Source organism: Haliotis rufescens, unplaced genomic scaffold, assembly GCF_023055435.1.
Source record: "Haliotis rufescens isolate VD_foot unplaced genomic scaffold, xgHalRufe1.0.p SCAF_2, whole genome shotgun sequence".
Lineage (NCBI taxonomy): Eukaryota > Metazoa > Mollusca > Gastropoda > Lepetellida > Haliotidae > Haliotis > Haliotis rufescens.
In genome coordinates this window covers 34,482,137-34,506,992 of record NW_025963890.1, presented here as the reverse complement: position 1 = coordinate 34,506,992, position 24,856 = coordinate 34,482,137, and the positions used below count along the sequence as shown (strand labels likewise).

The window sequence follows — 24,856 nt, the reverse complement described above, 5'->3', positions numbered from 1 at the left end:
TGCAGGATATTTACCATCCCCAAACACACTCGCGTGATAACCTCTATTGACACGTACGTATACACGGTAAGATTGAGATCATACGTCACTCCACGATCATACTCATCTCACTGAAAAGTATTAATCTGTCGCTGAATCTTACGTTGTAGTTACACATGTATGAACCATGACCAAACCAAAAAGAAGCCCATCATACTTGAAATTAAAACTGAGATATTCCCGTCAACGTTGCAAAATTAGAAAACTATCTCACAGATCTGTTGCAATGCAGAACCTCACAAGGAAATGAATAATCATCTGAAACAGGAATTATACTAGTGACAATAACCCTAGCTTCATCAATTTCTGGTGTATTTAATTATATGTTGGGCTGCAAATCTAGTTTTGATATGGTTAATGTATTACATGTAAGATAATAGTAAAAATGTCACAAGAAAAAAGCAAATAGAAATTGTTATAATTCATTTAGTATGATATGAAAACATTACAAAATTATAAACCCTGCACAATCATAAGCACTTGTTAACTTACAGTTTCACAAACTAACAGTACGAGGGCTGGTCAAAAAGTTCTAAGCCTAACAAACAAAACTAACAATTGTGAAAGTGATTTTAATTATATTTTTCAGCATAATATCCCTGCTTTTCAACACACTTCCCATTTAAATAGTGAAGCTTTAATTTCAATTCCAGTTAGGGAGAAGTTTTCTGAAGCCACCCTGAAGAACACATTCACTATAGAAGCGTATTCGTGCCACAGTCTAATATTTTTATCATCTACGTAGATAATACTTTCATCTCCGTCTGAGATATTAAAATCGTACGTATCGTTACTCAGACAGTGACATTGTCTTGTGCAGTCGCGACCCTAGTTGTATACAAAATTATACAAACATTTATATTTAAATAACGGTGATTACTTAATTACAGTTAATTAAATTATAGTTTGGGAACATGTTGGTCGTTTATTTTCATTTGACCTTCGCCGTATTTTTACAACATACCGAGACCATTACAACTTGTCAATCTATCAGCACTAATATATAAACACAAACTGCAGAATCGCACCTTCGATCAGTGCTTTATAGGCTGATGACGAGTATTGGTTTGATATAGGTTTATAGTTTGAGTGATTCTTTCCCCTTCATATTCACGTCTTACCTCTTAACGTAGTTTACGTAATGGAGAAATCATGTGGATCAACATATTAGAGTTATTTATCCGGCTTATGTTATGGTTGATATCTAATTTCGCTAAATCTATTAACAATGATCTGTAGTTGTTTGTAGTTTGAAGAACATTTTGTGCTCTCATCTCATTATTAAGGTTGTGAGAGAGTGGGCCGTGTGCCATTCTAGATCACATCAACTTTGACACATTGAAATGAAGATTTACTTCATGCAATGTTAAGATAATACCTCAATAAATAATGTCAAGGTAGAACGTCAAACAAATTGATCATTATTAATTAAACCAGGGGTTATATATAACTGACCCGGAACTAGTGTTGATTACTCGAAAAAATATTGTTACCTAGATGAAAGTATCTTTTACGTAGATCATCTACCTAGATGAAAGTACAATGTATCATCTACGTAGAATATAGTATCATCTTAATGTATGTATCATCTATGTTGATAAAAGTATCATTCAGTTTAGGAATCAGGTGGAAATCACTTTGTGCCGGATCTTGGGAGTATGGAGGGTGAGGAAGCTCTTCTAACTTACACTGTCGCACAGCAGCCTTTCCAACTCGAGAGGTGTGAGAAGTAGCAGAATCGTAGAACTTCACCAGTCAGCAGTCCTCGCCGCTTTTCTTTGATAGAATCTGTCAGGCAATGAAGCAAATTGTAGGCACCGGTAATCGTCTTTTGACTTTATAAGTAATCAACAAGGATCATATACATTGCATTCCAGAATACAGTGGCCATAACTTTCTTCACTGATCTTGAAGACTTGAATTTCTTTGGCGCCGGAGAAGTGGAATGTGCCATTCCACGGCTTGACGTTTTGACTCGGGATCATTGTGGTAGGCCCATGCTTCATCGCCCGTTACTAATCTATTTTTGAATTTGATGAAATCCTGAAATTGTCTCTGGCAATGTCAGTTCTTTTTTGCTTAAGATCAGAATTTAGAAACTTTGGCACCCTAGGAGCATATGTCTTATTCATCTGTAAATGTTCATGAATAATAGTTTCAATGGATCCATGGCTTTAACCTGTGTCTTGCTCAAGTTCAGCAATGGTAATACGTCCATCTGACAGTATAAGTTTTTTCTATCTCCTTCTTTGAATCGTTATTGATGGAAGTTGAGGGACGTCAAGACTAAGGGCCATGAATTTCTTGGGGAGTACGTTTCTCAAAAGTCAAAAACTTGATAACTGTTCGACACTGGTTCTTTTCCATTTCTGTGTGTTTTTTCCATCTTAAATTACGTCAAACTGTTCACTGGAAGCATTGATTGGATTAATGGTTTGTGAAAACATAAATATATGTTACAGTGGCGTGGGCACTATTTGTGTAAAGTGCAAATGGAAAATAAAACTAGGGATAGATTTTCCCCTTGCCTGGGGGGTGAAATGCGCCATGGGGATGAGTAATCGTTGGAAAGATATTAACAAACTTTATCGTTGTCTCACATGTGTATAATGATATGCGTACATACAAAATTCATATTGACATAAGTAATTATGGAAATATTTTTGAGAACATTCCTCACTGTAAATTATTACACTACACATGTTTATGTTATTCGGCAAAAATCATAACAGGGAGCCACGCCCTGTCCTAAACTGATATACCTGGCCTAGAGCGCTTGCGCTCTTCGCCTGCAGCCGCTCGGGGACGAAGAGCAGGGTACCAGTGTAGCTCTGTCCGACCTATTTCCCCATACAGCATTTCCATGAAGCATTTCCATAGAACTTACTATACTTGCAATAATCTAGAATGAGACGATAAATCCAATCTCACCTCAGCTGCGTGTATGCTTGATTCTGACGGATGACAAAGTCGACACAATTTTCATAATAAGTTTGTTTTCTGCTTCTATATTACATATATACACAAAGAAAAAAGTTAAGCAAACACTAATATATTTCATTATTGGTCCTAAAATTTGTAACAGTCATGAAAGATAAAATAACGGGAAGAATTATGTTTTCTCGAGATGATGTAATCAGTCATGCATGACGAAAGCTCACGTGCCATGCATGGCATGCCCGTGCAGCATGCTACCCTCGAGTATCTCTAAAAGCAGTATATCCAAACGTTAAAATTGCTTTCTTAAGCTCGGTTTTAAACAGTTATTCCATGACACTGTGTGACCATAGCACGAAGGCGATTATCAAACGCCAGAAGATGGCAAATAATCTGCATGCATAACGCAGGAATGTGTTGTAATGTCATTGGTCGGAATTGGGGGTATCATCACACTGTCGTAAGCCGTTTAGTCGAGAAACATGCTCAGACCGGTGATGTACAGGACCGCCCCAGATCCGGAGGACCTCCTGTGACGGCACATCGCGAAGACTGGGACCTTCTTCGTCTCATACGCCGAGAACCCGTTTCAACAAGTACTCGTCTGAAACAGCCGTGGTTGCCCAATCGTCGTTTCAGCACCAGAACCGTCAGGAACCGGCTGAAAGCAGCAGGGCTGAGGGCTAGACGAGTCATAAAGCGTCCCTTGTTGAGAGATCACCACAAATGCTGCTCGTTTAGCATGATGTATTTCGCGACAGAACTGGAATCTGAGAACTTGGAGACGGATCCATTGGTCAGACGAACGTCGCTTTCTGCTTCACGTCACTGAGTTTGGAGGCACCGGAACACGGCCTCCACCCCCAGGAACATTAAACCGACTGTTGCAAACGGCAGGGGCTCGGTAATGGTTTGAGGGTGTATCTCTCATGATTACAGATTGGATTTGGTCACCATAAGGGGCAACTTAACAGGGGCTCAGTACATCCAGGACGTTTTTGAGGCCAGTAGTCGTTCCTCATTTTGACAACCACCCTCTTGCTACTCGACCTCAGTACATGGATGACAATGCCAGGCCTCATCGTTCGCATGCAGCCGTGGATTACATGAAGGCCAATGAAAAAAACACTCTACCTTGGCCAGTAATGATCTCAGATTTGAACCCCCTTGAACATGTTTGGGATATTCTGGGGCGGCGCATACAGGCACGAGAACCTTTGGTACAAGATTTGCGCCTATTTGAAGCAGCATTGCGTCAGGAGTGGTTGTCGTTGGCCCATCAACAGATCCAACGTCTGACTGGGCACGTGGCGGTTATACCCGCTGCTGATCTGTTTCACGTGTCATGCCAAGTAGAGACTTTAAGGAACATTTTCACATCAAACGTAACTCGTTTTCTTAATCCTGCAGCTCCATTTTTAGGTATTGTCTAAGGTCAAAAACAGTACCTGAGTTACCATGATGTTATTGTCAGTAAATTTCAATCACAACTCACCAATATCTTCTTTATTTGTTGTCAAATGTTTGTTCTATCCGATGACATTGGTATCGCCCATCTCCTGTCGTCAGTCATCCCATGCCATGATTTTTGCCATTTGTCATGGTTCAGAAATAGGGCTGTGCTGAACATTTTTCTTTGTGTATATATTTAAACTGAAATGTGCCATATTCTCATTCATGATGATGTAGGTACCACATGCAAATTACATTTTGTTTTATCTTCTGGTTACACATGTGCGCTTTGTGACAGTATAGGTTCTTGCATCAATAGGTAGTACGACACCACGATGTGTGGTAGTATGTGTCGTATATGGACACACTCCGAATGCAGCCCGTGCAGAATCAACTTGATCTTATCCGCGAATGAATTCGGTTAAGTCACCTTGACCTTCACGCGTTGCCTAGATAGTTCTGGGTCAGGTGTTTTCAACTACTGTCAAACCTGTTTGGCTGCGCGCCAGTAGACTGGTGTCTGTACACTTGTTATTGTTGATAACCTGATTTATACCCTCTGCAGCTGTAATACATGAATTTAGAACGCAACTTACAGGACAATGTACATCATATAACACTAGGGGGAAATCACCTACACTAAGTGAGAGAGAGAGAGAGAGTGAGAGAAAATAGGAAATAATGTAGTCAATGGTACCCTCTTTACATGTGGTTCTTCTTTCCATCTTTTCCTCGCCCAATCTACCGTTTCAAATGAACATGTTATCGCTTTTACATAACTTAACCAGATTATTTCCACAGTTATTTGGGTGACCAGAGTCATTAGATTTCCTTTGTCTTCGCAGGTTAAGGTCATCCAAAATTGATTCGTCGTCAGATTCTTGCCTCATGTTATCGATAACAAGATGTAAATCTCAAACTATATGTTCGTCATCGAAACAATAATCTTGCAATCTTTTTCATCCTTGCATTAACATATCCAAGCAGGATCATTAATTTTAATTTGAAGTAAACCAGAGTGATATGGTTTTCAGTATATTAAAACATATCACTATCAGTGTATGTGGAACCCTCTGGGGTAATGTACACAAAACCCATGCATCAATCTTAAATAAGCTCCCTGATATTTCTACCCACAGAACGGTTTGAACAGTAAATCCGCCAGTGATGCCTGTTTTGCATTTTAAGGCTATTACAGTGTACGTGTACGTAGACGTTCATTTTGCTTTAATAAAAATCGTGATATATACTGAAACGCATTGAAAACAGGATGAGAACATCTTTAAATAACATCTTCTTAACGTTTCCCTGGTAACTGATTCCTCGACCATGACTATGTACATGAAGGAATGCTGTAGAACAACCGTTCTTTGTTACTGCTGTATAACGCTCATATGTAACTTGTAAGTGGTCTGCATGCCTGAGACGACCTCCGTTGTATATTACCGACACAGACTATGCAGTACGAATCACTAAATTCAATGAACTATGTTTTTAAGTGAGGATGAAGTCCGCCTATTCCACGGAAATGTATAGATGTACACCACTATCCAACACCAAGAGATACTCAAATACTGGTGATCGACCTTGAGTTTTTTTAGACTGTGTAAGTCATACTGCAAGGGGTGTTTAAGTGTCAGCTATTGACGTCATGATCAGGGTCGACCTATGCAGAACTATCGTCAATAGGACATTTGTGTGGTAGAAGTTGAGAAAAAGAACTGTTCAGGATAGATTACAATTTAAGGCCTTACAAATAATTATAATAAGGCCCAGCTAATATAAACTTTATTCCAACTGTCCAATATCAATCATTATGTACACAGTGTATAAGGGTTATTCAAACATGCCAACTAGGTTAAGTCTAACCTTGAACGAACAGGAGAGCCTGCAGTTACTATCAGTTGTACATGTTGGTTTGAAAAGGTTCCCATAAATACACTACATTTTATCGCTATATATGAAAGTCTACATTGTGCTTTATAAACATCAGTTGGAACATTGCATTATGATATATATTCAAAATGTACAATTCCAAAACCATGACCACAGCAATACGTGTCATTTGTGTTTTACGATGAGCAAGCGAGCAACTGTCGTTTTATCTTACCCATATTGTCAACATGTTCAGTGTAACATACAGCCTCTATTCATTAGTCTAAACAAGACACATCAATGTAAAATCACGATACACGTTCTCGTTCATCCTTGAATAATACAGACTTTATGATTTATTAACTGTGAACGCCGCTTTGAACAGTATTTCCTATATATCACGGTGTAGACTAACATCACTTCATGAAACCCATGAGCACGGGTGTGAGCGGTGCTGAATAATCATAATAAGGGCGAATTCGAAATTTAAATACACGAACGGCAAAGGGCGCAAATCTTCACGGCGTGTTGCCTACTTACCTGTGTCGCCCGCTTCTGTCCAGAGCAAGAGACATCTATTACCTTGAGGGTTTGCTCAAAACAACAGTTAACCATCACAGATATAACGCGATGTAACCATATCAGATTCAGTCGCATTTTATTCGTACGTTTATAACCGTCTCTGTGGTGTAGTGGACTGAGTGTCTCCCCGGAGAGCGGACGGTCGGTGGTTCGATCCTCTGGGAGCGTCAAACCATAAGACGTTGAAAGACAGCACATGCTGTTACACCTTCTGGCGCTCGGCATAAAAGGGATAAAACGAGGACTTATCGGCTAGAAGGGTGGTATCCATGTTAAACTGCGGCACACACCACGCACGCTCGCGCGCACGTGCATACGCACACATCTATCCATACATGGACGTCGCTTTATAAGAATAATAATATTGTTAAACCCTATTTCAGCCAACCTTCGTGCCTTAATATAATTGTGCGTGACATGCAGTTTACAAACGTATGTATGTGTTGTAGACATGTTATACCCAAAACATACGATATTATTTAGTTACACTGTTAGACTGACTTTCTATATGTGACATGTCACATGACAAAGGGCTCGCTAAAGGACAAAATAGTTACTGTTAAACTGATCGTCAAGTTTATCGTGGTAGAATCTCGATAAGTATGCGAAGTCTACATCCCCGATTACCATATTGGTTATTGAATTGGGGTCGAGCGATGTGCAGATGGGATGCAATGTCTCCAGCCAATTCTTCCCGCGTCTGCAGCAATATGAAGAAGAGTTTACTCACCAACTTCTAAATTACCAATCCAACAATTAGGAGATAGAATCGGGGGAGATCCGGAATGATACAGGTCGAGCGGAGACAGGTTTGTACATCCCTGCCTTGACATAGCCTGCCTTGACATAACCTGCCTTGACATAGCCTGCCTTGACATAACCTGCCTTGACATAGCCTGCCTTGACATAGCCTGTCTTAACATAGCCTGCCTTGACATAGCCTGCCTTGACATAGCCTGCCTTAACATAGCCTGCCTTGACATAGCCTGTCTTGACATAGCCTGCCTTGACATAACCTGCCTTGACATAGCCTGCCTTGACATAGCCTGTCTTAACATAGCCTGCCTTGACATAGCCTGCCTTAACATAACCTGCCTTGACATAGCCTGCCTTGACATAGCCTGCCTTGACATAGCCTGCCTTGACATAACCTGCCTTGACATAGCCTGCCTTAACGTAACCTGCCTTGACATAGCCTGCCTTGACATAGCCTGCCTTGACATAACCTGCCTTGACATAGCCTGCCTTGACATAACCTGCCTTGACATAGCCTGCCTTGACATAACCTGCCTTGACATAACCTGCCTTGACATAGCCTGCCTTGACATAGCCTGCCTTAACGTAACCTGCCTTGACATAGCCTGCCTTGACATAGCCTGTCTTAACATAGCCTGCCTTGACATAGCCTGCCTTAACATAACCTGCCTTAACATAGCCTGCCTTGACATAGCCTGCCTTGACATAACCAGCCTTGACATAGCCTGCCTTGACATAACCTGCCTTGACATAGCCTGCCTTGACATAACCTGCCTTGACATAACCTGCCTTGACATAGCCTGCCTTGACATAGCCTGCCTTAACGTAACCTGCCTTGACATAGCCTGCCTTGACATAGCCTGTCTTAACATAGCCTGCCTTGACATAGCCTGCCTTAACATAACCTGCCTTAACATAGCCTGCCTTGACATAGCCTGCCTTGACATAACCAGCCTTGACATAGCCTGCCTTGACATAGCCTGCCTTGACATAACCAGCCTTGACATAGCCTGCCTTGACATAGCCCGCCTTGACATAGCGTGCCTTAACATAGCCTGCCTTGACATAGCCCGCCTTGACATATCAACAAATTCATCCAACAAATGAAGATTGAAATATCCCGGTACACAATGATTGGATAACCCCCATAGGACCCCAATTACATGATGAACTTACAGGGGCATGCAGTCATGGGGACTAAGTGCATGGGGTGCTTGAAAGACTGTGTTTGGATGTGTCGTGGGCGAATCGTTGCATATCATTATCAGAGAGCACTACACCATTTGCAACTGAGGATTGCAACATCTGAATGCACTTATGCCCCCTCGGCGTCAAAGATGTCGTTTGTCAACCGAAGAAGTAGCCAATGAAAAGGCATGCTTGAAATTGGGTCAACATAACGTCACGTAGCAAACGTCTTTGGTGTCAGCCAGAGTGTGATCAGCGGGGCATAGAATCGATGACGTTTGGATCAGCTACCAAGTGACATGCAGGTGGTCGACAGCTCCCCGACACACAGCGGGAAGACAGGTTTCTCCTGATTGCAGTAAGACGTCATCACTTCGTAACTGCCACCACACTCAGATATTACCTGCGGAACGCCAGTGGCGTTAACGTAAATTGCTGCAACCAGGAGGATACCTGAATGTATCTAAGTGATGGCACTCTTATCGACCTAACCTCAAATGAACACTGAAAAAATCTCATCTCACTAATGGGTTTCTTTCAGGTTCCCCGACACGATGTGAGGGTCCACCCTTCGCGAGTATACCAGCCCAAACCAGGATTCATCCTCCACGAACCTTACAACTTCCAGGAGGCGACAATCTATGTCATTTAAAGACTAAGTGTGACAATATTATTCAACGAATTCAAAACTATGTCATTTATCAAATGGTATGATTTAAAACTATAAATCTTCTCAGTAATTATACAGAGATTTAAATCGTATTGATATCAAAAGCACGCATTATAAAACATAAACATGCATTTGGTTACAATGCTCCTAAACTGGGACGACAGCGTAAGTACAGGGTAAACTGTTGTGTCAGTTGAGACAAGGTTGTTTGTATACTGAACCAAATTAAAAACTTCACAATCCTAAAATTTTAACATTTTGACCAGTTATCATTGTGGGCCCTTATTGTGTATTTAAAAAGTAATGGCCACGTATTGTCTTCAGATAACACCCGTTTTTGTGCAGGTGAATCGATCAAAATCATGTGCACAGCACTATAGTGGCAAAAGTGTTTTTTCACGTACAACTGGTCACGTGGCCATAATACCGCACGTGTTTTCAGCCATACTTGTAAGCAGTCATTAACAAAATAAGAAAAAAAACAAGAAAATAAAAGTCTTTACGGCCATTTGTCATGCCACGCCTTTCAAATGTGCAACGTGAACGTGCCATAGGCATGTTGCACACGGGAACGTCCGTAGCTGAAGTCGCAAAGACGATTGGTTGTAGTCGACGGACTGTTTGCTGTCTACAGCAAACGGGTACCACCGCTGATCGACCTCGGCCAGGTCGACCACGTGTGACATCACATGCAGAGGATCGTCAGATTGTCTTACGTAACCTCCGTAACCGATTTTTGACGGCTACATCAACCAGAAATGAACTGTTTAGGGGTAGACTGAGTGCGCAAACTGTTCGAAACCATCTGAGAACTGCTCACCTTCAAGCACGACGGCCATACTGCTGGCCGATTCTGACTCAATTATACAGATGTCAACGTCATTTGTGGGCACAGCGACACTTACGATGGAGTCAGAGGAATAGGAACCAAGTCGTCTTCAGTGATGAATCCCGATTTAATCTTCGATTTGTTGATGGTAGGACGAGGGTTTGGAGGCGCCGTCATGAACGTTACGCCCAGTGTTGTGTAAAGGAAGTTGACAGATTTCGAGGCGGAAGTGTCATGGTGTTGGGTGTTTCTGTGGCAATGCACGTTCCGGGCTTCTTGTCATCCGTGGCAACCTCAACGCCGCTGCTTACCGCGACAAGGTGCTGGTACCAGAACTTCTGCCTTTTATGGCAGCACATGGACCCGGTTTGATCTTCCAATACGACAATGCCAGACAGCAATTTTGACAAGGGATTTCCTTCAGAATGCGGGAGTCAACGTCATGGACTGGCCGTCAAGGTCTCCCGACCTCAATCCCATCGAACACGTCTGCGCACTCTCCAGGACCAACCACATAATTTGCAAGATCTTGGCACCATTTTGCAGCAACAATGGCGTCGTCTTCCTAATCATGTGTTCACAAGCATCACAAGGTCCATGCGGAGGCGTTGTGTGGTAGTTGTCAACGCACATGGTGGCCATACACGCTACTGAACTTTTGTGCCATCATATTCTCGTGCTTGGGACTCGTGCCGAATACCTTGGAACAAATTATGGTTACCACCGTTAATTCAAATCCTTCTTTTGACATTAATGATTTAAAATTACCTTCTTTGATACATTAGTCCGTTTTATATCATATATGGGATTTCTTTTAAAAATGTGCAGTTTTTAATTTGACTCAGTATATTAAGTAAGGATAAGAATTTATGCATGAGCAACTTTGTGAATGAACAGCATTCAGTGGGAGAGAGTCACAGCCCGCACCACCAACCTCAAAGACTTCAAAATCCGGAAACTACAAGTAGCCATCAACATCAAAAGACTCCAGCCGTCAATCAACCGTGGCCAAGGCTATCACATACCCCCGGCGTACCATCAACTCATCAAAGACCCCAATCAGCCATTTTCCGTTGTTATTATTACTGGCTTCATCCTTTGTTTTTATCACTGACTTCGCCGATGATTGTCATCACTACCCTTTTGTAAACATAACAGGCTTCTCTATTCCAGTAAAACAATATCTACTCCACTGTATAAACATTGCCTCCTACTTGTATATATACTTGTCAACCACACTCTGTATATGAAAAAGACTTATGCTTGGCAACAAGGGAGGAGGACTATCACCCTTGTCCACGACAGCTGTACCTCCATAAATATCGAAAATACCAATTACTGCCACAGCTGAAAAATCAATTCCTAATAAAGAACAAAAAACTGGCAAAACTCAACGGTACCACGATGAAACAGGGAAATAGCAAAAGCTAGGAGAGTGAGAAAGAAAGCCCTATATAGGTAAAAAAGGGATAAATCAGCCTACGCCCAAGTCCGAGCAGCCAGGACAAAAGTAAGACAGCTCATAGACGATTCTAAAAAAGAGTCATGGCAGACCTTCTGCAAATCTCTAAATGAGAAAACAAATCCTAAAACAGTCTGGAGCAAAACACACGCAATCAGGGAAAAGCGTAAACCCACAAAAATTCCCAAGTTAGCCAACGCCCATACAGTCAAAGAACAGGCTAACATTCTAGCCGAGCACTTCTCATCTGTCAGCAGCAACACAAATTGCAGCAAAGAATTCAAACAGGAAAAAATGCTTATGCTTAAGATATCAAAACAGCCGCAAAGCAAGCATCTGGTATACAATATACCATTTACTGTTACAGAGTTTGATGATGATATACAACATAGAAAAGGCACAGCACCTGGTGTTGACACAACCAGTTACGAGATATTGAAAAAACTTCCTGATCAAACCAAAAGCTTACTTTTACGTGTATGGTCCAAAGTAGAAGTCCCAAAAGGATGGAAACATGCTGCAGTTATCCTGCTTCTAAAGCAAGGGAAAGACGAAGCCCTGCCAAACTCTTATCGACCGATCTCACTCACCTCACACATGTGAAAGCCATGGTTACGAAAAGGCTCATGCATCACCTTGAAACTGGCAACCGCATCAAACCTGACCAAAGTGGTTTCAGGAAGGGACATTCGTGCAAAGATATTCTAAGATTGGAAAATGAAATAGTGAGTGAGTGAGTTGGGTTTAACGCCGCTTTTAACAGTATTCCAGTTATATCACGGTGTGTCAGCTTAATGTGGGAGGAAAGCCCGAAGTGATTGTGGTCTCAGACGTTTACCACTTCGGTGAAACCCACGAGCACAGGTATGGTGCTGACAAACCTAGAAACATAATCGGGGCGAACCGGGATTCGAACCCACAATCATAGGTTTCTAGCGTGCCCAAGGGACGCAACTCTGCACAGCGAATCGCGGCGCCTTAGACGACTGGGCCACCCGTGTCCCCCATTGAAACTAAGAAGAGAGCAGGCAATATTATCGTTCTGGGGACGAACATCAAACCCTTTGGTTAAAAAGATATGGCAAGACAAAAACACTCGAGATGAAGCCCTATCACGAAAAGATCCCTTACTAAAGCCATCTGGGATATTAGTACGTGAACTCATCCAAAGTCACAATTGTGATGACATTCAGCCTCCTGAAAGTCACTACAAAGGGTTACACCCTCCCTGAACTTTTAAAAACTCCCTAAGCTGTCAATGCTTTAACATCAGAAGTTACTAAAAAAGAAAACCCAACCCTACTACGATCAGTAGCTATCACTAAAATTCAAACTACCTGGGACAGCTGGGCCCATATATACACTGATGGATCCAAGAATTCTATCAACAACAGTGCTGGTTACGGGATCCACATCCAGAGCTCCAAACCCCAAGCACATTCAGTTCGCTTGCCTGATGGTCAGTCAATCAATCAATCTTTATTGTATGAAAGGCCATTGGCCCATATACACATACAGATAAACAATATCGTTTACAGCTGTACAGCTTATTATATAATTATTGGATAACTAATATGATGCTTGACATGTATTAGAGGTATTGTAATAACAGTGGAAATAACCACAGTGGCAGTAGTAGTATAAAATACAAAAGGAATGGAATAGCATAGCACGACGTTCAGTACAAAATAATCTATCAGTAATATACTCATCATGTCATGAAAATTTGACAATTTAAATGTATATGCATTTCTAGTAGAAACAAACAGACAAAAACGAAATGTAGATACTCCTGATGTAGATGCGAAAGTTTCAAAACAACTATTTTTTTCTGGACATATCGGATTCACTAAGTAATTTACTACGCACTCGTAGACTTTGATAGATGAATTGTAATATCTTAGTTAATTTTTGACTAGGGATACCATTAAAAGATAGTATTCACGGCTGAATTGGAGGCAATTCATCATGCACTCAAACCCATACCGGAATTTCCGGAAGCAAAGACAGTCGTCCTATCAGACTCGCTAAGTGCACTTCAAGCCATCAGTGGCAAAAATCAAAATCCAGGCCAAATACAGTCAACAATATTCTATACGAACATACAAAACTATCGGACCAAGGACAACAGGTGGGGCTGTGTTGGATCCCCTCTCACATAGATATTCATGGAAATAAAAAAGCAGACTCACTGGCAAAGCTAGCTCTAGACAAAGCAGATATACAGCCTATTCCCTTTAGCAAACTAGAGATAAAAAGCAAAATCAAAGCCTAGAAAGCAGAAAGATGGCAAACTCAGTGGGACGCAAGTAAGATCGGCAACCCAAGGTCCAACAAAAGCCAAACTCATACTCAAATGAAAAATTGAAATTGCCATCTCACGCCTCAGACTCGATCACAAAAAGCACTATGACAAGGTTTGTTCATCTTGCAATCAGGCTGAAACCATTGCTCACGTGTTACTAGAATGTCAAGACCACGCCCCAGCCCGGGCTCGGTTAAAACAAGAATTGCAGTTAGATCCGCTATCTGTCATAAATCGCCTCAAGCCATGAGATGCAATAGCGAAGGCCAAACTAACTCTATTTCTGAGAGATGGACAGCTACTCGAACGTATATAAACAGAGCAGCCAAGGATAAAAATGAAATCATATCAATATAAAAACAACTGGAAATCATTTCAATACAAAAAGAGAAAATATGTGAATACCAAACTCACAATAGATATGTGTACCCTACTCACACACGGGAGTGACCCGTGAAGATTCCGGGGTAGAAAAGGTCTTCAGCAACCCATACTTGCCGTAAAAGGCGACTATGCTTGTAAAAGGCGACTAACGGGATCGGGTGGTCAGGCTCGCTGACTTGGTTGATACATGCCATCGATCCCAATTGCGTGGGTCGATGCTCATGATGTCAATCACTGGATTGTCTGGTCCAGATTATTTTACAGACCGCCGTCGTATAGCTGGAATATTGCTGAGTGCGGCGTTAAACAACAAACAACATAAACAAACACACAGGAGTCCCAAAGAGGGACAGGTCAGCCGAAATTGCTAAAGCAGAAGGCGACTTCTTAAACACTTAATGCAACAACAACACTCTATATATCACTTCTTATCCTTACTTAGTACTCCAACTTCTAAATGCCTATCAAAGAAGTTGTTTGTATTGCGTGTTTGGGCCTTTCCACGAAATCACAGGTAGGGGGTAGCTTGTGAAGACTATTAATATATCGGTTGCTTTCAAGGCATTGTTAAGCCATTGTTATTGTATGTGTGAGGGCTGTGCGTTTATATCAAACGTCAAGGGCATGCCATGTAAATGCTGTTATCTTACCTGCATGACAGCATGTAATCTATGTCAGCATAACATACTACGTAACCCGCCTGTTCGTGAAATACATTTCTGAGCTGAAGAATATACCTTTTATACCCCGCCACAAAGAAAACAGGCTCCGCCTCGTGGTTCAAAACCACGACGCATAAACCGCGGGATGCATAAAACCACAAACCTTGTGATACTGCTTCAACTTCAATGATCAATATAAAAATTAATACTATTTGAAATATATATGAATGGGACACCTTTCCCAGTGGGTTTATGTCTATTTATGTGCATATGTATCATTCTTCATAAGGAATAACTACTAAGAAGGACATGGTTTCTGTATACCTGTATTGAAACATTACAAAGATACATTTCACATTTTTGCAACCACATATTCCTTATGATAATGCTTGTAATAAGGATGAAAATCAAGTATATTATGATGATGTGTTGATAATTTAGCCCATCATATCATCCCGGATGTTACAATTTGTAAAGTTAAACTCATCCAAAATAATATATTTCAACAAAAACTTGTTTGCATAATATTATATCCGAAGCTGCTAATAATCACCCCCAACAATTAACTGTTTGAACAAAAAGACAAATCATAGTGCCAAAAATAATGCTAAACATAATAAAATTGCAACGAACTCAAGGTAAAAATCACTCAAACAAGAATGCATCAGTTGTGAATGAAGAATATAAGGAAGGCAATGACATACTGCTCTGACTACAGTATATATTATCGTTATATGATGATGATGAGGAGGAGGAGGATGGCGCTGTTGTGTTCAGTGATGATCCAGTTGAGTTACAAAAATCACTTGATGCATTTCATGAATACTGAACTTTGTGGAAACCAAAGCAATTATTTTTGGAAGTATGCCTGCTAAAAACACAAAAATCTTCATTCATGTTAGGTGAATAGCCCATAGAGATTGTTGATCATTTGTACTACAAACAACTTAAAGAAACCTGATTTTTAGCAACGTATCTCTTATTGCCCCAAAATGTATACTATCCTGTTCTCAAATTGGAGCTGATAACCATAAGTTGCCCTATGAAACCACCTTTCGAGAGTGGAGCGAGTGTGTACACTATGTAACTCTCCGGCTGTTGGGGCTGAGTTTCACTATCTTTGATTGTTTGCTTATTGTTTAACGCCGCACTCGGCAATATTCCAACCATATGACGGTGGTCTGTAAATAACCGTGTCTGGACCAGAGAGTCCAGTGATTGACATCATGAGCATCGATCCACCCAACTGGAATACGATGACATGCATCAACCAGGTCAGCGAGCATGACAACCCGAGCCTTAGTCGCCTCTAACGAAAAACATAGTCGCCTTTTACCGCAAGCATTGGTTGTTGAAGACCTATTCTACCCCGGAGCTCTTCTCCAGCAACGAACTATTGACATTCCCTAAGAAATGATCTATGAATGGCCAAATATGTATCTCAGAAAGCGGAATGTGCCCTTTCTTGGTTTTCCAGTAAATAAATTGAACTGAATTGAATTGATTGGAAGGGGATATTCAAGGACATATTTTACAAATAAGCAAGTGACCAAGACCGTACATGTATACCTTCATCGAACATGGACCGGAGACGTTTAATTGTAAATAAGACGGCAAATCAGAAATAAAGATAAGTACTTACGTTGATCATGAAATAACCTAACAGCGGCGAAATGTATTCTGTTTAGATATAATGCATTATTTTTACATGAATAAAATGCAGCAAATGAAAACGCTTCATTCATATCTCTACAGACATGTTTATAGTTCAATCAATCAACTTCCTCAGTCTTTTGATTCCTAGTTGTTTTTCCTACGTGTTGCAGATAACATCTTATACAAATGCCAATAGTCACAAGTCCAAAGTTCCACGGCGTTATCCCTTCGTATCATTTGCAGACAACTGATGACATCAACACCATGGCACATGTTGCTAGTTTAACCTCTGCACAGCCACTCGATGAATCTGCAGACCCAAGAAAACAAAGACTAGTATATATCTAGACAAATAGTTCTTGTTTACCAGATTGTCACAGAATATGGATTTAGATACTAGACTCACTTTAAAGAACTAAACACAACAACACGTTATTCCATACTGAGATAAGCATACACTTTTTCAGGTCAGATTAACAAGAAACATGCCTTAGACAATGTGCTGACCTTGTTTATATGGTTGGTTGGTTGTATCAGTGACAGACTGGTCTATTGTCAAACTGCCAGAGACAATTCCTTTGCATTGGAGTCCCGTCCATCCAGTATAGCAAGTCTTGCAGTTGCCCGTATCTTGGTCACAGTCACGGCATCTGTAGGGACACGCTGTCTCGCATTTACTGCCGTGGAATCCACTGATGCAGCCATTAATACAGTGTCCTGCCATGCTACATTTGTTGTCCACGCAGTTCGTTGTACACTCGGACATGCAGTCGGGACCATACAGACCTTCTTTGCAACTGGAACATTGAGTTGTGGACTGGTGGCATGTCAGGCAGTTTAAGCTGCATTTATATGTACATGTCTCGCCAGTCCAACCGTCCTTACAGCCACCAGTACAACGACCGGACAAGCACCTACCATTCCGGCAGTTATAGGTGTCCGAGCAGTCACATTTAGGTCCACGCCACCCTTCCAGGCAATCCGATATGCAGACACCGTCCTCCTGGTAGCAAGCCTTGCTCTTACATCCTGGACTGCACGTCATGTTACAGGTGGCCCCCCACCATCCCTCTCTGCATCCTTCCAGACACTTGCCGCTGCTCCGGTCACAGTTTCTCACGCTGTCGTAGCTAAGACGACAGGTACTGGGACAGAGTGTGTCACAGTCCTCGGTATACCAGCCAGGAAGACATTGGTGACAGCGCCCAGTGTGTTTATGGCAGCCCCCCAACCAGCAGCTAGTACAGTCGTTGTTACACTGGGGCCCCCAGTACCCATACAAGCACTCTCTACATCTAGAGTCATCGCAGAGGTTCGCACTGGTTCGATCTGCAAAAATCATACCAAATACATCTTCAACCAAATGCATCATGAGTTGAACACACAAAAAAGTACAATATTCTGCATACACTATTTCCATTGTCTAACGTTTTTCACTCTTTGATACTGGACGTAGGGCCCTATCATGTGATAGTATGGGAGGTAAGCGGTGGATTTGTTTAGAGACAGGAAAGGAGGAGAACAGTTCATTTTTCCCGGTCCATCCAGCACACGCAGCGAACAATTTATTTTTTCAGGTTGTTCTGGAACAATTTAGTCCCTTTATGTATTCAGTCTCTCTCAAAATAGCTATTTGATCAACTTAACCGCGTCAAGGCTAAAACAACTTACAACTGACAAGCTGAATGATCAACACCCAGGCCGGAATGACAGGTGTATTCTGAAATAACAAAAAGTTTCATGAAGTAGAAGCCATGAATGTAATCGCTAATCTAGTTAAAGGTGTCACTGTTGGAATCGTGTGTCCGTTGATTCACACAATTCTATGCACTAGAAGGGAAGGAAACCGTGGGCATGTTTGGAAGTGAATTCCGGTTTAATGAGGAATAAGTCACGTACAATCATTGATATTTTATTATACAAAAATACAATTAATATTTGTGATCAACAACATGATACATATATTTCAAACCATAACACAGCAGGGGCGGCCGGGTAATCTTTTCGGACCTTTCGTCACGCCGAAGCCCCGGGTTCGATTCCCGATTCCTGGTGTCCCCCGCCGTGATATTGCTGGAATATTGCTAAAAGCATACTCACTCACTCACTCATAACATAGCAGTGACCAACGCAAGTAAACAGGCCAATAAAACATGTTACTTAGACATTGATATACAATAAAAGGGTGCTTCTCTTAAACGTAACTTCAATACACTAAACACGTCTTACAGTTACCTCAGTTAACAACTGAGAGCAAACACCAAACTATTAAGCATTCGGTAAAGGGGCATAACTATAATCTACTTCACGTCCCCAGCAACTGCCATGTTGACAGAACTAAGGTGGGAAAGCACATGGCTGCGCGCTCTTCTGCAATGTGAGATTGTTTGCCAGTGCAATGGCTCTGTTTGACAGACCTGTACCTACCTTATACATCTTGTGACACAAAGGTCTGGCTCGTTCTGCAAGTACAGACAGACATCGGATAGCATATCATCACAGCATTTGTAATTGAAGTCATTAATTAGCGGAGACACTTGCTACATGACTTAACCTCACTTATATAGCATATGCGAAATACAAGAACGAATAATTTACATTTTCTTGTTCACGCTAATCACATGTCATTTTCGAAACTCGCACATACCCCAGGTTTCTCAAGCTGCTTCCTCCGACAGATATACCACCATAGGTTTAGAGCTGTATCTGAACCAAGAGTGCATGAGTGTGGTTTTATGCCGCTTCAAGGAATATCACTTCGGGAGACACCAGAAAGTGCCCCAGAAAATTGTTACCATGTGGGGAATCGAATCACTGTCTTCCGAAACAAGAAAAGCATAAATATTAATATACATTGTACACATATAAACAGGTACAACAAATATTCCAGATAACAGAAATGTACGTCATATGAAGATCTACAGGTATTAATATTTGTAAACCATTCAATGCTTTTAGAATAATTTCAGTACGTAGTTTCAAAATGATTACATATTAAACGGAGGATAAGAACTGAATAGTCTTACCGGATTCTCATATTCAACCAGCGCAGTTATCGACTGACAGCCGACCACTCATGTAGAACGTTATATCGTGCAATATGAGCCTTGCACTGACCTAGATATTTCTGCAGGTGCCCGGGCGGCTGAGTGGCCGAGTGGCCGGGGTAGGGGCCTATGTCTATGTCGTTTGATTTAAGGCCAAGCAGTACTATTATTCATATATATTCCATGAAACAGATTTTCACTGCATGAAATATCACAAAATCGACATACCGCTTCAGGATGATATTAAGCCACAGTGCACAGAAAGACTGCGAAAGGTTTTGATGCACCCTTATTGTAATCCAGATTTGAATTTGCCACTGTATCAGTCAGGAGACCAGAGGATGTGTGTTCCAATAGCAACATCTGTTTTTAAAGTGTTTCGGTATAGATATCAAAACGTGGGCGTATCCGGTAATTGATATATACATCTAAAAACAAGAACACATCTGGAAGCAAATAATACTTTTATTTCAGTGATTTACAACACAACGTGCTGTCATGCTCACAACTGGACGTTCACATATTTATGTCTCTGGATTATTTAGATCCAGCGTTTATAAGCAATGACAACTTTCCATGTGTGTGCAGTGTATGTGTCACAAGGAATATGCAAATATATGACGATAAGAACACCAGCAAATGTACAGCTGTAAAATGATTATAAATAAAGATTGTAGTTAGCTATCTCAAATCTCTAGTTGAAAAAAGTGATGGTGAAGTCGGAATGTTAATATCAGTTGATTGTTTGTCGTTATTGTATCATGTTATCTGACCGTTTAGGTATACGTAGGCTACCCTGCATCGCACCCACAGTGAACACGATAAGACTGCACGAGTTCCCTCCCGTTATTGCATTACAACTGGTGTTCCCACTTCCTCATTAACATTGCCATGTACCTTGTGGTGTAGTTACTCAACACCCACATACAAGCGGACTGTATGCTTGGTGCAATAATTACCATTTCAAATTTGAAAGAGAGAATCAGGATCTTGCACACGAGTATATATTAACATTGTTTATATCAGTGCTCAGAGGCTCAAACATTATAAATGATAACCGCCTCAATAAAAAACAAAATAAAGGATACAAAATACCCATCGCTTTACAGTGACATGTACAAACGTAAGCTATTTTTCTTAATCGCGGCAATGTCGAGTGACATCAAAATCATTTGATACAATCGATATTTGATCAATACACATTGAACAAATATTTAAGCTTAGCGTAAAAACAAGTCAAAACAAATACATACAATCACATTTCTGAGAATGAGTCATTCATAAACCATTCAGCGTTAGCTACAGCATTCGATGTGCAATCTTTAGTCCTACTAACAACGTGACTCCTCGATAGGTATATAAACCATGCACGCCATGCAAGACCACAAACTATTTAATTCAATATTCTCAACTTTAAAAATGTCTAAGAAGTCAGTTAGAAAAATATCTCATATGCTCAGTAGACATGCTCGTGCATATTTTGAAATAGCTAATATTCTAACAATTTAAATTTATTTGACTACACAATAAACTATGCAATCGAGTTGTTCTTATAAGGGATTGAAAGTTTACGTGACCTCTGACGCCAGCTATGTTTGTTGTGCAATGTCTAAACGTCAGTGTAATCTAGACATGAATCACTGGCTACAGGAGATAGGTATCCTCGCGGGCCTGCTGGAGTACATGTAGCACTATTGTTACTTTCATACGCTACGTTATCAACCAGGCAACTATTTCCCTCCAAGTTGGCTCGGTCATCTCGTTCAGGCAATGTCTTTGTATGTAGATTCCCATATCTCGCCTGAAGCCCAGTATATTCCGTCCAAGAACCATCCGACTTGTTCCATTTGCAGCCAAGTACATCAGTGGTGAATACTGGCAAGGACCTAGCCCTCTGTGGGAATGGTTTGAACACATGCAAATGCCCAGTCTTGTCCTTTCTGGACCATGTAGTGTGACACATCGTTACATGAGCAAGAGGACGATGACCACGTGCTTGGCATGTGTTGTTCCTGGTACCTGCAGTGACTCGATCACTTGCATCAATGTCGTCTTCGTTGATGTCATCATAGGCATTTGCAGACACCGGTACTTCTGGCAGTTGTCTGTCTTGGGGGCTCAGCAAACGCCTGTCCTTCCTTTTTAACGATGACTTACATGATCTGAAAATAAAAAAGATAGATCAAATGAGATCCGATCAAGAAAACACAAATTGTGTCAAACACAAAGCATGGAAATTGTGGACACAAAACCACTGCTGTGTGAGGTACCTTGTTATCAGGACAGCGACTGTTCCACAAACCAGCAGGAACACAACAGATCCTATGACATAGTTTACTGACGGTGTCGTCTGGGTGTTTTCTTCAGTGGAAATCAGCGTTGTTTCTACAAACAGAAATGTTAATCGTCATTCATGTGGTTTAACGTCCCAGTCAGAAATATTCCAGCTGTATCACGGGGACCGGCAATTAATTGAATCTGGGCCACACAAACCAGTGACTGAAAGCATGCGGAAAGATCAATACTACCGGGGCAAGATGATGCTCAGCCAGCCGAGTCACACAGTCTGTACAATTCTCAATCAGCTCCAACGAAAGGCACAGGTATTTCGGAATCCCACAAACAAAAAATGCCAGTTCACTAACCCTTTCTCAGAAACAATCTGATGTAACAGAATCGAAATAGCTTTATACACACACGTGGCTAGCATTACTCTTTGAAAATATATATCTATATATAGTTTCGGCTCCCACCTGCCAGGGATACCTCATGTGCAATATCTAGATCATAGGAATGGATTACAAGATGTAAAGCTGTATCCCAGTTATATCAAGGGGTAGGGGAAATTGGGAACTAACTTTATATATGAACAGCAATTATTACGCAAGTTGAATTCATTGATTAAGAGAGCTCACTTGTCCCAGTCAATAGTGTATGTTCTCACTAAGTAATTGTTGTTTAGTACTTAGGTTAAGACATGGTTAAAACTTTTAAAAAAAACACTAGCAACACTGCAACAACATTAAAGGTAATATGCAGTCCTTGTCATCTACATGATATGAACTGTTTTTAATATGTATTACGTTTAAACACTACCTGGTTGCATTTCATCTTCGAGGCATAGTCCATTCTCTCGGTTGCAGTAAGAGCAATCCCCCAAACATGACGTGTTGCAGTGAAAGCCGTAGTGCCCGTCATGGCAGCCGTTGATACAGTAACCTGTTTCCGGGTCGCAGATACGTTGACGACAGTGCCCACTGCACTGCTCATCACAATCACGCCCATAGCGCCCCGCCTTGCAGCCTGCTAGACACCTGCCTTGGAAATCACATAATGCGTCTTTACAGTTGGTATTACATCGGAATTCGCACGTTGCCCCAAAATGTCCTGTTTCACAACCATGCAGACAAACACCAGAGGAACGATTGCAAGCATGAAAGGCACAGTTTTCGTTGCAACCAAACTGGCATTTAGACCCAAAGTTTCCATTATTGCAGGCAATGGATTGCTCATCATCCCTGCATGTACCATCCATGTTGCATCCTTTACTTGGACATAATTCTCTACAGTTTGAACTACAGAATGGCCCAAAAAGAAAGGCTCTACATTTGCTACATGTCTTGACTGAACAGTGTATACAATCAGCTGGGCATTCGAAGCTACAAGTACTTCCCCAATATCCTGAGATACAGCCATCAGTGCAGCTTCCTGTACCGAATCCAGAGTCGGAACATCTCTTACTGATACACCCGTTACTACATCTGTATCCACAGTGCCTGCCATAATATCCATCCTTGCACCCCAAGGGGCACATGTCCTCCGCACAAACATCTCCTTTGCATTGAGATCTTGTACACAATGGCTTAGGAGTCGGTGCATCTGAAAGAAACACATATAACAAGTGTACAAGGTTTTCTTTAATTAAAAGTGTTATACGCTCAAGTCCATGCCCGGGAATGAGGAAATTAAGTCGATACTATGACTGAAGGCTTATTATGTAGAATAACATACAATTCTTCGGGTTACATACATACTTTAACATGACAATGACGATACAGGTACAAGTAGCAACGTTGTTACGGAAGATGCTCTTTTAGTACTGTATATTATCTAAGCACATGTGTTTGTTAAGAGTGTTGAGTCGCCATATCAGTCGGCAACCGACCTTACCTGTCATTCCGTTGACCAGAACACGCAAACACAACAGTTGCAGCAGAAGGTAAGGTTGTGTTGTCATTCTGGATGCCCTAAAATATCATATACAACATATACATATACATGTTATTTCAACAGTTGTTTTGACACTATTGTATTGTATTGTTCATGTTATCATTGGTTATACTCTGTTTAATAGTTTATATGAAACATCGACAAGCATGCTCATACTTACATGTGTCTTCGAATCAACACCTGCGATTTCAATATCAGGCAAAACGGAAATAACACTGACGCGATTTCACTTGCTGCTTCCTGTAAATAAGGATCTACTAAAATTGATTTGTTTCTGAATGAAGAAGGCAGTTAACTGTGCACACGTTTTAGTGACTTGAATGTCTGGTCGGGGATAATTTGCATAGAGAAACCGAGGCAAAACATATCTGTGTCTGTGTCGAAGTTGTAGATGAGGATTAAACATTTCTCTTCGTCTACTGGCTTAAGACCTCTGAGTTATATAGTTACTAATCTTTGTCGATACAATAATTTAAGACTACTTCCGTTATCAGGAAATAATGACATTGTCCATGTAATTATCCAGGTGTTGACCATCGTCATCTCCTGCAACAGTAGGACAGACTGACCTCTTTGCTCCAGACTGGTGAGCAGATGATTGGAACGTGTAACTGTGCGGGTCCAGTCATATATGTGTGGCGCTATCTTAAACAGTAACAAAAAAGACCATCTTGGCTAAATTTGAGAATAGAAAGTATACTGAACCGCAAAAGAAACGTCACCATGGATAGATATATGAGAACCTTATTTGTCCAAACACTGTAAACATACTTTGAAACATA

The 24,856-nt window shown here is 41.1% G+C and overlaps 2 protein-coding genes across 4 annotated transcripts; both read right to left on the bottom strand.

Annotated features, from left to right (window-relative positions):
* LOC125371691 lies at positions 1-19,233 on the bottom strand. Its single transcript, XM_048399284.1, has 3 exons — positions 19,225-19,233; positions 6,844-8,715; positions 1-1,827 (listed from the first exon to the last, which is right to left on the bottom strand). Exons 1-2 carry the CDS (start codon positions 19,231-19,233, stop codon positions 7,642-7,644), a joined length of 1,083 nt encoding a protein of 360 aa, XP_048255241.1. The 3' UTR covers positions 1-1,827; positions 6,844-7,641.
* On the bottom strand, positions 15,452-24,856 carry LOC124111892 (scavenger receptor class F member 2-like). Of its 3 annotated transcripts, none has more exons than XM_048399836.1 (10): positions 24,235-24,856; positions 24,015-24,091; positions 22,941-23,723; positions 22,115-22,229; positions 19,824-22,006; positions 19,445-19,615; positions 19,225-19,259; positions 18,469-18,517; positions 17,305-18,126; positions 15,452-17,107 (listed from the first exon to the last, which is right to left on the bottom strand). In XM_048399836.1, coding segments are annotated over exons 1-5 (1,530 nt in total). In that variant the 5' UTR covers positions 24,237-24,856; the 3' UTR covers positions 15,452-17,107; positions 17,305-18,126; positions 18,469-18,517; positions 19,225-19,259; positions 19,445-19,615; positions 19,824-21,453. The 3 variants fall into 3 exon arrangements, with proteins under 3 accessions (XP_048255793.1, XP_048255794.1, XP_048255795.1); XM_048399837.1 differs by having other exon boundaries at positions 19,445-19,611; XM_048399838.1 differs by having other exon boundaries at positions 24,015-24,856.

What these genes read in the sequence shown, in the direction of transcription:
- LOC124111892 (XM_048399836.1), bottom strand. An exon ending in TCTGGTCAACGGAATGACAG is followed by an intron (nt 23,724 to 24,014) that starts GTAAGGTCGGTT and finishes TGTTTCTTTCAG; the next exon opens with ATGCACCGACTCCTAAGCCA. An exon ending in GTCGCTGTCCTGATAACAAG is followed by an intron (nt 22,007 to 22,114) that starts GTACCTCACACA and finishes TTTTATTTTCAG; the next exon opens with ATCATGTAAGTCATCGTTAA.